This window comes from Rhea pennata, chromosome 1, assembly GCF_028389875.1.
Source record: "Rhea pennata isolate bPtePen1 chromosome 1, bPtePen1.pri, whole genome shotgun sequence".
Taxonomy (NCBI): domain Eukaryota; kingdom Metazoa; phylum Chordata; class Aves; order Rheiformes; family Rheidae; genus Rhea; species Rhea pennata.
In genome coordinates this window covers 191,855,989-191,873,035 of record NC_084663.1, presented here as the reverse complement: position 1 = coordinate 191,873,035, position 17,047 = coordinate 191,855,989, and the positions used below count along the sequence as shown (strand labels likewise).

At 39.7% G+C, this 17,047-nt stretch overlaps 1 protein-coding gene across 1 annotated transcript in view; it reads left to right on the top strand.

Moving 5' to 3' along the window:
- Positions 1-11,827, top strand: part of KL (klotho) — a 52,864-nt gene extending 41,037 nt beyond the window's left edge. The window contains exons 3-5 of the mRNA XM_062576933.1: positions 3,820-4,088; positions 6,678-7,794; positions 11,490-11,827. Coding sequence (XP_062432917.1) covers positions 3,820-4,088; positions 6,678-7,794; positions 11,490-11,827 — 1,724 coding nt within the window. The remainder of the gene's footprint in view (positions 1-3,819; positions 4,089-6,677; positions 7,795-11,489) is intronic.
- Positions 11,828-17,047: the final 5,220 nt, after the last annotated feature.

Genomic DNA, 17,047 nt, shown 5'->3' with positions numbered 1-17,047 from the left:
CAGCTGGCTGGAAACAATTTTGTAGATTTTCTTCCATTTTAATGCACAGTTCAGTAAATAATAACAACATTAACAACAACATCAGTAGTCTAGTCGTTATATTAATTCATGAGTGCCAGCACCTGGCTAGACTTTTTACAGAAAAAGAAAGAAAACTCCCAAAGACTGAGGACTGGATCTATGGTAGGGACTTTGGTATTACCATGGTGAAAATTATTGCACCCAACTTTTCTGATTAGAATGTGCAATATCCTATAAGTATCAACGTTCTCTGTGCAGTACCTGGGGAATCTTAATTTAGAAAGAAACCCATAAAGGCATCGTGTTGGCAGTGAACAGTGTAATTTAGACAACAGAAAAGGCCAAAGGGAAATTCCTCTCCCAGAGACTTAGGACATGTCTATCATGTGCACTAGTTCTGCACTACAATGCAGAGACTACTGAACTAGTTCCCACCAAATTCACTCCAGCAATCGTGGAGCAGTCAAATGGCATCAGAGCTATTGCCTTGAGAATCCTGGATAATTAATTTAGACCAAAGGCTACACAGATGTGATTTTGCTGCTTCCAAGATCTGGCTAATAGCTTTGCCTGATACATTGTGCATATGCAGCAGTTCAGACAATACTGATGCATATCACTATGTCTACATTAGCAGCTAGGTGCAGCCCTATAGGAGCAAGCTTATGGAGTATAAACTGTTTTTGAGGGCCTGGTGTCCACACTATGTGTGTTCATAAGTAGGGGTTCACTCAGGCCTAGAACTAGTTATCCTGTTGCAGAAGCCCCATCAACTGTGCATTCCTGAGGCATGCTTCTGGTTTAATTTTACCCCAAAGCAAGCCAGGACATGCCTTCTGAGACCTCTCTGTGGTGAGAACTGAGGTAGGATAAGCAGGGGCAATCAAGAGATTTGCTTCAGGAGTGCACTCCTGATTTCAATTAAAATGCTGATGTGGATGCATGCACTCTTGCACTGCATGCTGTAGGAAAGCCCTATGCATCATTTTCTTGGCTGTGGGAAAGGACCTCTGTTCACTTTCAAACTTTTTCACTGCTTCTATTATTGATCTGTTTTTAAATGCCTTGGAGGGTTGAATAAAACTGTAATATAAAGTGCTTAAATATTAATTAGAGCTGAAGATTGATTGAAGATGTCTTTTCACTTGGGTGGTTGTCTAAGCACTTACTCTAGGTTTGTATTCACTTCCCTGCTCTGTCTCTGATGCTCCAAAAAAATTGATTATTTCTTGTAAAGTGATATATGTTGAACAGTAGGGCATGAGAGTTCCTCTATACTGTAGTTTTGACTAGCTTAGTGGTTAGCTAATTATCCTGGAAGTTAGCAGGTCTGAATTCAGAGAGTCTTAAGCAGAATATGAACAGCTAGGCCTTTAACAGGTCAAGACTGAGCTATTCTTGGGTATGCCCACAGGCAAAACATAGACTCTTGGGCAGCTTCCACATTGAAACAGGTGCTGTGGGCTTTATGCACCTCCAGGATCAGGCAGCAGCTGAGGGGAGGGTTTTAAGAATCTAACTTTGGTAGTTATGGGTGTGTCAGGGTTCCCAGGGTCTATATTTATATTATAGGGATAAAAAGAGCATGAACTTAAATGTTGGTAAGAGGTGGTTAGTGTTGTTTAGTTGTTAACACAGTTCTGGTACCGTTCTTGCCTGTGTAGTAGCACCCGTCCAGGCATACTGGGGGATATCACTGAGGTCAGGAATTATTTCCAATAGGCAGTATGGGCAAGGAGAGTTTCTGATAGACACAAAAAAAGATGAGGAGAGATAGACAAAAAAAAGGTTGCCATTCTCCTTGTGGCTTTTCAGTAATGTGCAATTCTTATCGGTTACCATGTTTTAGTCTATGAAACATCCAGAATTTTTTCAGGTTGCTTCTTTCATGGGTGACATTAGTTAATACATTTTTAAAGAAGATTTTGAGAATTTTTATGAGGTGATCAAAATGTGGGTGTGCTCTGTGGTGACTTACAGAGGGAATGAGATGTTGTTCAAAGAGAAATTCTTACTGTAGCTAGACTTAAAAAAGTGGACCTGTACTGGCTTTCACTCTGCTAGTATCATAGAATCATAGAATCAGTAAGGTTGGAAGGGACCTCTGGAGATCATCTAGTCCAACCTCCCTGCTCAGCAGGGTCACCTAGAGCATGTTAGACAGGGTTGCATCCAGGGGGGACCGTAAATATCTCCAGAGAAGGAGACTCCACAACCTCTCTGGGCAACCTGTGCCAGTGCTCCGTCACTCTCCCAGGGAAGAAATTCCCCCTCATGGTCAGGCGGAACTTCCTGTGCTTCAGTTTCTGCCCATTGCCTCCTGTCCTGTCACACGGGACAACCAAAAAGAGTTTGTCCCCGTCCCCTTGACACCCTCCCTTCAGGTACTTGTACACATTGATAAGATTCCCCCTCAGGCTTCTCTTTCCCAGGCTGAAGAGGCCCAGCTCTCGCCTCATAAAGAGCATGTGCAGATTAGAAAAATGCCAATATTTGCCCTATGCAAAGGAATGATGTCTGTAGAAGGAGAAATATTCTATTTCCTTAGATGTCTTCTCATGACCTGTGAAAGAGACTGTGCCAGATTCATTGCTTATATAACCATAGTTAATTTAATTGTTTCAAACAGAGTTGCAGTCAAGAATTCATTTGGTCCTTCATAACTGATTGTAATGAGGTGCATTAATACAAAAAGGAAATGAGGATCTTGATATTCTGGTTGCCTGAAATATGCTTTCAGTGTTACTAGGCTGGAAAATATTCTGTTCAGTCAGTACCCAGTTTGCATTTACAGAAGATAGTGAGTAATAAAGATAAACTGTTCTGGCTACTGAGCCAAACTCAAGTTCAAAAGAACGTTTAAGAATGTACTTAAATGCATTGCTGAATTAGGGTGGGTCTAATTATGTAATTTAAATAAGCACACTCCTTTGTGCTTTATTGAAACTGAACTTTGCCCAGGAACATTTTGCAGAATCTCAGTGTTTAATACAGCTAAAACTGAGTATCATTTGTAAAGCTCAAAGTATAAGTGTAATGCTGGCAATACTAGTAGATGCCAGTAGACCCTGATTTTAACTGACAACGGGTATAGTGATCCATAAAAGCCAAACAGTGGATCTAGAATACATACAAATTTTTAGAAACCCTTAAATATTTAAGCCAGAAAAATACTATGGTATAAGAGGTGTAAAGAGACAAAATCTTCACATAAAGAAAGTCTTCCTGCATTATCACTTCTACTGAAAACCTGTGCTAGTAAAAAATCCATAAAAACACAAAGGTTTTATTGGGTTTTAGCAATATGTTTGTAGCAGAGGGGAAGGAGAAAAAGGGGTGTAACTTGGTGTACACAGTAGTGCTACATTAGGGACACTTGAGCTGTCTGTGAGCGAGCTGAAGTGTCTGCTCAGCTGCATGCAGCGCGGTGCAGGGTTATGAACTCGGGTGCTGCGAACTGTCTTGACTGTAGCACGCTCTGCTCTGAGGCTGGGGAGTGGCAAGGCCTAATTAGCAGCACTTCCCGAACCCCTGCCGTACTGCTTCTCTTTCTAGTTGAAAACCCAGCCAGATGCCTCTGCTCCCTTGCGCAATGCGCCCGTGCCCCAGGAGCTTGCGCCGGAGCTCCCTGAGGGCAGCTGAAATGCCTTCCCTGCATGGGCTGTGAGACAGGTCCGAGATACTCACCTAAACTAGCACGTTGCTCTTGCGCACGAACGCTGAGGTCATTGCTGATACGGGGTAATCTGCATCGAAAGAATGACCGCTGGGATGAGTTCATTTCTGTTCTTTCCTCAGCCATCCGGTACGATGGAGTTAATGTGTTTGGATACACAGTCTGGTCCCTCCTGGATGGCTTTGAGTGGCACAGAGGGTACAGCATTCGACGTGGACTGTTTTATGTTGATTTTCAAAGCCATGACAAGAAGCTGATGCCAAAATCTTCCGTCTTGTTCTATCAAAAGCTGATAGAGAAAAATGGCTTCCCACCTTTGCCTGAAAACCAGCCCATAGAAGGGGTCTTTCCCTGTGGCTTTGCTTGGGGAGTTGTTGACAACTACATCCAGGTAAGTTTGGCGGAAAGCTGACGGACTCTCCAACCAAATCGTTGCACAAGATCATAATGATGATTTTGCTGAACTAGGGGGCCTTGCTGGTAAGTGATATATTACCAGAGTGCTGCAAGGAGATGGGTACAAGACTTTCGGGTCGAAGACTGTTTCTTTCAGTCTCCGCTAGACATTTGTGTGTTACCAGTGAGAACCAGTCAGATTCAGCGATGATAAAAAACATTCAAGAAAAAACATACAGAAATTTAAAGGTATGGGTCTGATGTTCATCTTCCTTGAACATTTATTATGTGAGCAGTCATTGAAAGTCAGTCCTTTTCAAATGGAACTTGATTAGACCTAAAGCAGTATGTCTAAAGGTCCTAAGATATGACATAGAAAATATTATTGCTTATTCATGTCCATAATTTTAATGGCAACATATCTTACTGTTACGATATTATATGGTTTAGGAAACTTCTTGATACTCGAAGTTCTTAATATTTCCAGTGGACATGTTTCTACATCTTAGAGTTAGATGACATTTCTGTATTCCTTCCTTGCCACTTTGTGTAGCATCATATCTGCTTCTGGGGCTGCAGCATCCCTGGATAGCACTTAGCATGGATCCAGTTCACAACTCTCAGTCTTTTTATTTCAATTAAATCTGAAATGTCAGGACAGCCTTTCAAATTTTAAGACTTCATAGCATGTGTAGAAATTGTAGATTAGTTATGGTCTCTTTAACAGTTTGGCTCTGTAATTCTCAGATGCTGTTTTCGTTTATAGGGCTTCTTTAACCACAGTAAAGCTGTGCAGTAAAATTCAGCTTTGAGACTGAGTCAAAGAACAGAATTTTTAATTTAGATTTTCCACAAAGGCAGAATATTTCTTAAGGCTAGAGCATAGAGGGCTTTTTTTGTTTGTTTGTTTTTTTCTTATTCCGAAAGTAAGATCTTACTTTGTTCTGCTGAAAAATACTATAGCTTCCTTACTGGGTATATTGATTTCCAAGAAAATTCAAGTTGTTTTTCCTTCAATCTCCCAGATGAATTAGAGATTGGAAATGAAATTACTGCTTTTAGAATCTGCTGTAAAGTTACTGCTGTAAAGTTACTGAGTCAGTCAGCTCAAGACAGTTAAGAAATCCCTCCCACCCCCAAAACCTTTAAAACTGAATATTTTAATTTCAAAGACCGTTCAAACATCTTGTGCTGTAAAGCTTAGATAGCATGGTTTGTAGATGCATCATGGTGGAAAAACTCTTTTGACAGCATTCCCACAGTATTAGTGGAAATGTATGCTTTGGTAATCTGTAAGGGACGATTCTTCAGAAAAGCAATTTCCCTCAGACATGCTGTTTTTTATTACTTTCTTCTATAAGCACAGCACTGACCTCTCCAGAGAAAACAGCAACTGATTTTCAGCAGCTTCTCTATGCAGACCCGCAGAGCCTCAGCTACAAGTTGAACACTGGTTGTAGGCTGACACCTGCTTTTCAAACGGAGGGCAAGATAAGGAGATTCAAACTAATGGGGACCTTCAACAACAACAACAGCAAAAGATAAATAGGCACATGTATAGGATGAGCACCTTGTAGTTTGGATCTTTTTTGTAAAAATTATATTAGACTATGAATGAGAAGGAAATTTTATGGTGTGTGTTATTTTAACTAACTCATTTTTTCTCATTTTTCCTTAGTATGCTTTTGATATTCATTAAAAAGTAAAAGAGTAATTCTAAGGAACCCTGAGAAGCTCATCTTTTATTCTGTCTTGTAGGTCATACAGATGCTTCCTACATCCAAAGCCTCTGGGGCTTCAGATGCAGACTTTAGCCCTAAAGAGAAATGTATTTATTGTTGCAGTGACTTATAGTGGTATTACTCAGAAGTTAGAGAAAAAATTTGTTTCAGAGATCATAGCCTGCTAAAATAATTTGGAAAATAGTTCAGTATGAGTTAAATAAAGAAGAACTTTAGTAAGAAGCAAGAATTTTAGTCATCATCTGAGTTCATGCTAAAAATCAAGTGCAGAGCATTACTCATCTTTCATCATAGTTATGAAAAAGAAAACTGAACACAGAAATGATGTTGCATTTATTATTTCTATTACTGCATTCAGGGAGTGGTCTTGAAAAAGAAGTCACTGGGTAATTTACAACAAGCAGGCTCTCTGTGGGACTTTCAGTGGAGCTTCTTAAACTTGAAAGAAGAACATTTTCAAAATGTTCAAAATCTTTAATGACAGTTGCTTCTCTGGAGATCTCTTGCAGGTTTAGTGCCTTGTCCCTTGACCAGTCCCTCATTTCCCATACAGAATGGAGCAATCTGGAGAAAATATAAACACCATGACTGTTGGCATAAGCTTGTGTGGGAAGTAGGATGAAAATTATGTATATATCCGGTACTTTTCTGATATCACATGTTAACAGAACACTAATTCATTCTTATGAGTCAGATATGTTATCAAATCAGAGATGTGACAGGTGCTAAATGCAGCGTTCTCACTTGTGAGGTTCTTTCAGTAGATTGTGCCTGATGGTTATGAAGTTCCTACACATCTAGAACTAATGACTTTTGTCTGTCATGTTTCTTGTTCCTTCTAGGTAGACACAACACCCTCTCAGTTTCTTGACCCTAATGTTTATGTGTGGGATGTTCACCAGACGAAGCAGCTTATTAAAGTAAACGGAGTTTTTACCTCCAAACGCAAACGACACTGTGTTGACTTTGCTACTATCAGGCTCCAGATCTCTCTTCTGCAGGAAATGCATGTTACACATTTCCATTTTTCACTAAAATGGTCTTTAATTCTTCCTTTAGGTAACCTTTCTCTAATCAACCACACACTTGTACATTATTATCAGTGTTTTGTTAGTGAACTTCTCAGAGTTAACATAACTCCTGTTGTTGCATTGTGGCAACCTATGGCTGAGAATCAAGAGCTTCCAGTTTCACTTGCCAAATACGGAGCTTGGGAAAACCCAGAAACTGTTCAGGCCTTTGTTGAATATGCCAAACTCTGTTTCACAAATCTTGGGGACCATGTGAAATTTTGGATCACAATGAACGAACCCTCTGTGAAGAACTTGACATACACTGCAGGACACAATCTGTTGAAAGCCCATGCAAAAGCGTGGCATCTTTATGACAAAGAATTCAGAAGATCTCAGAAAGGGAAAATTTCTATAGCTCTGCAAGCTGACTGGGTAGAACCGGCTTGTCCCTTTTCAAAAAATGACCAAGAAGTTGCTGACAGAATTTTAGAATTTGACATTGGCTGGCTTGCAGAGCCCATCTTTGGGAATGGTGATTACCCACACATGATGAGAGGGTGGCTTCACCAAAGAAACAGTGTTGATCTGTATAATTTTCACTTGCCTTATTTCTCAGAAGAAGAAAAGAAGTTAATCCAAGGCTCATTTGATTTTTTTGCCTTAAGTCATTACACAACTACTCTTGTGGGCTGGGAGAAAGAAGATGCACTAAAATATGATCACTATCTGGAAGTTCAAATGATCAATGATATCACATGGCTGCACTCTCCTGGACGAGTTGCAGTGGTGCCCTGGGGATTGCGTAAATTGCTCAAGTGGGTGAAATCGAAGTATGGCGATGTCCCAATATATATTATGGCAAATGGAATTGATGATGACCAGAATATAGTGTATGATAAACTCAGAGTATATTACATAAAGAGTTATATCAATGAAGCTTTAAAAGGTAAGGAACTGTAGATGGTTTATATGCCACAAATCCCAGTATTAGTGTGTACTGTGTGATAACAGTATACTTTACTTAAAGGAAAAAAGAAATTTTACCCATAGTACTCTAAAAATTAAATGTTGTCATAGCCTAACATGTATTTTTTCATTTGTCTTATGATCAATTGATGATATTAAGCATCAGGGAGACAGATTTTGCACATACTCTGCATAAAGTGTTAGAAGAACTTTTTATGTTGATTCAAGATATTTAAATAGATGTTATGTGAATAACTCCACATACATTTAGTCATATTTTCTTCTTACTGCACTTCTACTGTTGTTTAGCTGTGTTGTTTTCCACTTATATGCCCAGAGGCTGGGTATGAGTTCTGTTCCTCAGCTATCTCTATATCTTATCCAATAGTGATTTTGGCTGTTCATAATAGTTCAGCTATCTACTGCATTATGCCATTTCCTGGACTCTTTCCTGCTATTCAGAACTCAAACCAGTCTTTCTTTCTGTCTTAAAGATTCATAAATTATAAGGCAGAAAGGGGGCATTTTGAGTCATCCTGAGACATAGACACAGAATTTTTAGAAAAGCCCCAGTCCTGAATGAGAAACTTCCTGATGAAGAATCTCTCTGTAAGCTGTTGCAGTGGCTGAGTAGCTACAGTTTATATGTATACATGTATATAGATATATATAAATCTTACTTCTAGCATTAATTTTTTTAGCTTCAGCTGTTAAGCCATTATATTTTGTTATGTGTTTCCATTTATTGCCTACATATTCACAGACAGAAAACAAGCCGCCTCTCAGTCTACTCTTTGATAGATAATGCAGATAAAGCTCTTTGTGCCCCTTGTTTTAAACATGATTTTGAACGTTTTGATTACTGAACTCTTTTCCAGTTTGCCATCATTCTTCAAGAAAGATGTAAATCTCAGACCTGGACACGCTGTTCTTATAACAGTCATAATTATGTCCAAGGTATATAAAATCTCTTAGCTTTTTACTCCTGTTTCATACATTGAAGCAGCCTGTTAGCCCTTTGGCCCTGTTGACCAGAAGATTGGTCACACACTATGTGATTATCTGCTGTGATTCGAAGCTCTTGTGAAGATCCCTGCTCTCAGTGCAGAACTCCTCTGAACAGACACATGGACTTCTTGTCCCTTGACATCCTTACATTTGGTCATATCAGCTATGAGTTGTTTGCTTGTACCAAGCATGCTGCACTAGCTACACTGTGTCCCTGATCTTCGTGTTATTTGCAGACTTTGTGAGAAAAAGTTCTACTTTTGTTTCAGGTCTGTGAAATATTTGAAGTCATGAAATATCTTAGAGCTGAGAGACAATTTCTACATGACCACAGTAGAAAACTCTTCCTGTGATGTTTCCTCTTCTGCAGTTACATTACTAGACCTATCAGGTTTAATTGAGACCGGTTGAAAGCTTTTTATTATGGGCCTGCCTTGACCTCATAAGATAACATTCTATTTTCCTGATCCAAATGCCTTATAATACCTAGTAAACTGCCTTATGAAGTTCTAAGTATATTACATCAAACATCATTATTTTTATTGATCTACTGATCTCATAAAAAAGATGTCAAGTTAGTTTGACAAGATTTATTTTCCATAAAGCTAAACCGATTGGCATTAAGCATAAATGTCTACCGTAATTATTATTTATCAAGCCTTATATTCCACTGTTTTACTAGGGAGTAAAGTATGGCTGACAGTTCCATAATTTCCTAGGTCATCCTGTCCATCCTTTCCTGTCCATTCTTTTAAGTATCGGCTTTAACTTCTCTGTAATTTCCACCTCTTTCAGGAATTACTGAAAATCAGTAAGGCCCAGGAGTTCTTCCTCTGGCGTTTTGAAGCTCTGGGTGCATGCTTTCTGGATCTGTAGAGTTAAAAACATGTCTTGGGTATAGTTAGGCCTGCGGTTTCAGTGTGGTCTTTTTGTAGTGCTTTCTTTCCTCTCCACCACTTTAGGCTGTTTGAGTCCTTAGCACTTCTGTTTCCAAAGTGTATATGAATCTGAGCTTTTCTCCCAATTCCAAATAGCCAAAAAATCTATATGTCCCCCTGTTTCTAAAAGAACTTCTCTTTTGCATAGATCCGGTCTTAGTATTAGTGAATATATCTCTGCTAAACAGCCACAATACTTGCCTGAAAGTTCACTGTTCTGTATTTGACATCACACCCTTCTCCTCAGGGTTTACTCACACAGTAATACCATCTTTTTTCACTCTCTTTTCTTCTCTCGTATTGGTGTTGTGCTTTTGTCTATCCCGTCTTTACACATGGAACAAGCTCTTAACCTTGACATCATGACGGATGGAGATTTCTCCAAAACTTACGCTTTTCCTGCAAGACCTGTGTACTAACCCACATGAGTTAACTTCTGTCCTTACCACATTGGAGGGAAATGTGAGGAGGTTTTGGTACACACGTCTTAAATTTTGTACTCTGCCTTTTTCCTCCAGCTAGTTTCTGGGACTGCACATGGGAGCATCTGGGCATGTAATATCTGGGCATGGCTCACCTGCATTGTTGCAGGGGAGCCAATGGGTTTATGCAGATAAATGATTCCAGAATACAGTTCAGGACCCTTTGGAATGAGGATATATTTTTAAGCGTTTTGTACAGTATTTAAGTACATCTTTGCCAATGGAAAACAAACAGCAGCAGTAACCATTTATGCAACACCATTAGATCCACATGCCGTTTTACAAACACAAACTAATTATCCCTGGTAGCAGCTCTGTAACAGGGAAGGTAAATATTACCTCGTTTCACAGATAAAAAGGTGGTTAGAGGTGCTAAGTACCTTGCGCATGTCTGCAGAAAGTATTATTTTCACAGGGAGTATGAATATGCAGCAGTTGTTACTTTCCAGTCATATGTATATATGCTAGATGTTGCTTTAATTTGTGCAAAATAGTGATTTGGAGGGATAAAATATTACAGTTTGCCTTTATTACTGTAGACTGGTTGGTTTTGTCAAGCAAGACTGATGGTTCAAGGATAGCGTTACTGCTGCTGAAGTTCTTCCTGTAGCCAGGTTAACAGTATGGATTATGAACATGTTCTCGGTAAAGAGTAACACAGATCATCTTGGATCAGAAACTCAGGCCAATATCCAGAGAAGCCTGTGATCTGCACGACCTTTCCACTGTGCTGATGGTGTTCCAGTATATGACCTCAGCATTGGCACGTATCTTTTCCTGATGTCAGTGCACATTTGCTAGTCAGAAGTGTAGCCTGTTGTCCTCCTTCCTCAGTCTTCCCTCTGAGGGGATTCTCTGCAAGGGATAAAGAGCAATCAGAGAAACATAAAGAAAGCACACAGTGTGCAGAAAACCAAAACTTATGCTGTTTTACGTGCTAGAAGAGAAAGCCATCACAGAATAGGCTGCATGCTGATCATTAAACAGTCATACCTTCATTGCTTTGTATGCAAAAGGAATAAATTATATGGTACACACAGATCAAACTACCTGGGAATGTTTGGAAAACTCTTACTTTTTATGACAAGCACTGTGTGGATGTATGTACTACTTTATCTTTGGGAAGAGAAGTGTAGATCTGCATTTGACATCTCCTTGCCCTTACTCTAGTTACTGGCATATTACACTGCTCTTGAATGTCAAAATGACTTTTATTCCTCTCTTCAACACTTTGTTTTGTTTTTCAGCTTACACCTTGGATAATGTTAACTTACAAGGATATTTTGTCTATTCTTTTAATGACAAGACTGCTCCTAAATATGGTCTCTACAGTTATGCTGCAAATCAGTATGAACCAAAGCCTTCTATGAAACATTACAGAGAAATAATTGACAATAATGGTTTTCCTAGACCTGAAGCTCCTGAGATACTATGCCCTGAAGAGATTGTCTCATGTCCCGAATGTCACTTTTTCCGAACCAGAAAATCATTATTAGCCTTTATAGCTTTCATATTTGTTGCTTTTATTGTTACTATATTCCTCATTAGTTACTATTCCAGGCGGGTAGAAAGACGATATAAATAGAGCTGTCCCTCTGTATATATCACTTATTGCACTTTTACTTGCATCCTCTTGGAAAATCTGAAATAATAGCACACAATGTTGTGACTGTTTCAGCACTAGGAAACCATTTACGCTGCCTGATACTGAAGGACATGGACATTGAAAAAAATTGTTAGCAAATGGTCTACAGAAATAATTTTCTGTGGTTTAGTATATTTGGTTTGTGACAAGTCCTAAATTCCTGTGGTTGGAGTTATCACACAACTTTCTTTGGGATCTTCTGTTGAGCAGATGTTTTTCCCTCTTTGGTTTTCCCTCTTTGACTTTGATAGATACATTTTTTTGAAGACCTGGAATGACAGAAGAGCCTGGATGTCAAATTTTCAGAGAAAAGATTGAAGAGAAACAAAATGATTTATTTTTCCAAATTAGGGGTGAGTCCTGATGTTAGGTGATCAGAGCCAACACCTAATGACTAGGGAATGATGACTATGGATGTTAAGCAGAAGTACCCAGCATGCCAAATGGGGAAGGGATGGCCCCACTGCTCAAGGAGGTCTGGGGTCAAGAACGGAGAACTCTTGTCTCTGTGCTGCTGGCGACTCTCAGTAAACTCATTAACTATGAATCAGGTTGCTGATTCCCCACCAACTTCTTATTGTTGCTGCTGCACTATGGATTTTTTTATGCAGGATCTGTTCTTCTAAGTGCAACACAGCACTGCCTGCTCTGTCTGACCAGGGGTGTCGCAGCAACCTCAGCATGGGCAGCTCTGCCCTCTTCGGAGCAGGAGATGCCGAGGGATGACAGAGAACATGCCAGCTATGGAGAAGAGATAAGATGGATTAAAGTTTCTTTGTTTGATCTGCTCAGCAAAAAAGCATAGAGCAGAGCCTGTGATGTCTTTGCTGTCTCAGATGTCAGGAAACTGGACCGGAGTCTGTGAACAGAGCCGAGCTGGGAAGCCCTGTCTGTGCACTTCTCACAGCAGCAGTTACCCACAGCTGGAACTGAGCTTCTGCCTAGCTGCTTGTGTGCTGGAGTCTTGTACATAGTTCAGAAAGACAGTCTTTGCACGTAAGTAAGTGTGGAGACTTTAAATCCCCACATTTTAGTGTAATAATCCAGCGCTCTATGCTGCTTTGCCAGGGTATGAGATCTTGGAACTGTTGCTTCAGAAACATGCTGTTCATTTTCTCTGACCCGTTTCCAAGGTCTGCTGGAGAGTCTACCCTAAGAAACTAGATCTGGCCCTAACAACACTTGATTCCCAAAGTATTACTGAATGTCTGTGGGCCTCATTTTTCCTCAGCAAAATGTTAGCAACATTGTTGCTAATAGAAATGGAGAATAGAATAAACCCCTATGTTATTCTGCCTGTCGTGTGAATCAGTGCATTAGGAGTGTCTACTGTATAAAGCAGTGTGGTCATTTTTCTCCACTCTATTTGTTGGCCTGCATTGCCTTCAGCTGTAATTGTGTTTTTATTGCCATGTGAATAATGTCAGTCACTGGAAAGAATTTTTTAAAGCTCTATGTCAATTAAGAATTATTTATCTACTAAAGCAGATTATACTGTATTAAACATGATGTTTATCTACTAGATGGCTAGTAGATGACTAAATGACCTCCCAAGGTTCTTTCCAACCTAAATGATTCTACAGTTCAGTTATTCTATGCTGTAAATTAAAATTTACATATGAAATGTGATTTTCATTTGTAATTTGGATCATAGTTATTGTTATGTAAAATATAAAAATAGATAAGAATGAGTATCTTATCATAATGATTAATTATGTTCCAGATTTAAAATTGTCTCTCTTTGCACTAATGTATATTTTGCTATCAAGATTAAGGTGAAAAATTCAGGGTAAGTAAGTGATTAAGTATTAAAAGGTATATAAAAATTATATATAGTCTAATAGGATTTGCTGAAGAAGAGCAAATTTTAAACTGCTATATATTTATGTATTACTGCCTGGTGCAGCGTGGATTGCAAAGAAGTAGCTCTCCCTAAATATATGAAATGCCAAATGGCTTTCTCCATGTCACAGTAGTGAATCACCTTGCAGTACATTTACTTCATTGTGTCAGATGCCATCGCAGTACATAACAAAAAATGACATTCATTTAGTATAAACTTTGGCCAGGTCATATGTAACTTTTCCCGTTGCATTATTTTGCCATTGATAGATTAATAAGTCTGGGCTTGATCCTGTTGCAGAGCTGAGTGTGTCTCTCTTGGGTTCCCCTGGATTCAGTGGGCCTGAGCTGGACCTCTCCAACATGGCAAGTCCAGGGCAATATGGGGGCCACTCTGACGGTCCCCGAAAGTGTGCCTGCGTCATGCTGACACTTTACTAACAATTAAACATCCAGCAAGTTACTGTCTTGTGCTATTTAATGGGCCAGTCACAGAACAACGTGTGAATCCAGCAGTCCTAGCGAGGAAGAGATGCTGCAGGCTCTTCTGCCATACAGGCTGGGTGATATGTAACCACCGACAGGCAGATGGCACCAGCTGGATATTTAATTTGTAGATAAATTGGGATTTGTTACTCTGAAGCTGTATTATCACATACAATAATGGTGTTGTGGCCCGTAGAAATAACACAGCTGCTGGCGTTCTTCCCTTCAGAGGAGTTTTTAAATGTCACTGCAGAACAGTAACCTCCTGGATTCGGGTACGATAATTTGCAAAAGCAAACTGCTTACAATATTGTATGTGCAAAGCAGTGTATAACTTTCAGAGAATGAATTCTACCGTGATGGCCCAGGCGAAATGCAGACTGCTCTGATGGAGATAACGGTTTGGTTTTGCCCTGGGAATCTACCTGATTGTATGTAATCAGGGTCCAGCATGAGTTTCTCGTTGATTTTCTTACGAAAAAAACCCCACCCCACCACTAACAACACAAATGCCCTGGAATAGGCAGAGATTCGGTACCTGTCCGGAGCGCGCTGCGGTGCGCTCGTGCAAACTGGTTCGCTGATCACGTGCTGTAACGAGGACGCGTGCCGTGGGGCATTTCTTTCCTGCAATACCTCTCTGTGAATGACGCTGTGGCACTTCTCTGTGGCCGTCTGTGCATCTCGAGTAGCAACGCCAACAACAGCAAAGATTTTAAACGGAGAGAGCTCCATACTCGAAGTACAAAAACAGCTTGAGAGAGCATGGTGGTTTATTTTCTGAGGAGTCGCAGGAGTATGCAAGTGTAACAGTGGGTGCCAACGTGCCGTAGGATAAGTAGACTCATTTCTTGGTTTTAATTGTGCTTCTAGAATGGATCGTTGTTGCCAGTTTGCCCAGTGCTCCAAATTTAACATATTGTAGAATACAAAATTATATTTTTATTCAAAATATTTTTGTGACATGAGTGCAGAGCTTCTGTTCTTTTCCTTGAAAAAGATTGAAGAGTGAATGTCAGGAGAATGTCTTGGCTAAGTGAATGAAGGAATTGTATATTATTTTTGTACAATCTGAGAGATGAAATAAAGATATTGTACATAACAAATTGTAACATGATCCTCATTTTTAATCTCTCGAGGTTTCTGTTTGCAGCAAGAGTTATACAGTACCTTAGGAGAGATGCTGTGATAATGCCGAAAGGAGTTTGTGTTGCTGTTTGTTTTTTCCAATGCCACATAAATAACTGTAACTTTTGTTGGGGATTGGTGGAGACAAGCCGTTAGGTTTCTGCCTAAATGGAGGTTTTCCCAGCAGAGTTATGTCATGGGGGCTCTAGAAGTATTTTTTTGATTCTCTGTTTTTTGATGGTTGGTTGAGTGAATATTGCTAGCAAAAAAAAAAAAAAAGAAAAAGAAAAAAAAAAAGTAACCACCATACCAATATAAAAGTGTATTGGTGCAATAGCTTATTCCATTAGTATTACTGCAATAAATTTTACAGCTCTTCTATTACAGTAGAGTTAATCACAGCCTAGAAGGATTTTGTCAGCATAGATGTGGCACAAAGCAGCCAGTTTGTGGCATATTTATTAAACATCCTAAGGAATGTAAATGTCAGGGTTAAAGGAAGTGGGAGCAGAAAGGGAAAAAGACAAATGAATCAGACAGGGGCCATACAAGTGTCAAAATCTTTAAACACACCACGCGGGATTCACTTTTTCTTGTGTTGTATTATTTAACTTTTGAGTCACTTTGAGAACTCATTCCGTTCCTCCTGCTTTCAACATCTGCTGGGTGAAACCAGCCTTATTAAGGAGGAAGAAGTCAGGTTTAGGTGCTGTGTTTCAGCTTCAGCTGAGAAAGTTCAATCTGGTTCCTTCTTCAGTCATACAAAGCTAAGAAGAGGAGGCAAGGAAAAGAAAGGGAAAAGCTTTTCCTGCCTTTGATGTAGCACTCTTAGGTTGCCAAACCACCCCTAGCGAACCATTGCAAGGTTAGGCTGGTGCTGGTTGGTTAAGCCACCCCTTACCTCTTCTTCTTTTTTTTTTTTTTTTTTTTTAAAAAAAAAGATGAGATGAAACTAGCAGAATCAGATATATCAGAGACTTTTATTTTGTTTCCTGGGTTGAACAAGAGCACAACTGTTTGTGTCAGGCAGTTCTAAGAAAATTAAATTCACTAAGAAAGCAGCAAGTTGAAATAATAGCAGTCTGCAGCCAAGACACTTGTGGGTGGTGACATTTTGCTGGCTATTATTTTGTGATGCTTTGTGTGTTTGTGAAGGAGAGGCAGAAGGGCCAGAGAAGTGGAAAGAAGCCAGGGAAAAAGTTAATGAAGCAGGGCAGAAAATCCAAAGACACAAGAAGACGTGTGAGTTCGTCGCCCGGAGAGCACGGACAGAACAATCCCTTGGCATGCGAGGGCCCCCTTAATGGACCATGGGACTTTGAATAGTCTTTGTTAAAAAAAATAGAAAAAAAGAATATAATCTGAAAAATGCTTACATTCATCATATTTATCCCTTAATAGATAAATGCTACATGATGAATTTTACTGCAGGTGAAAAGGCTTTTTCTTGTCTCCAGACTTACTCAAAACACAACATGCGAGAACATCGTTAGCCATTTCTGGCTCTCCTGGTCTCTGCAAAATGTGTTGCTGGCCCAAGTCCCAGGAGACCCTCAGGTGTCTGAGGTGCAGAGGGAAACTGAGCACCGACAGGCCAAAGCGATCCGTGCCACCATTACACGAAACAAAACAGCAGTAGTAATGGTGAGGATGTTTTCTAAATACTACAAGTTCATATCAGATCCTATTAGTTTCTGCTTAAGC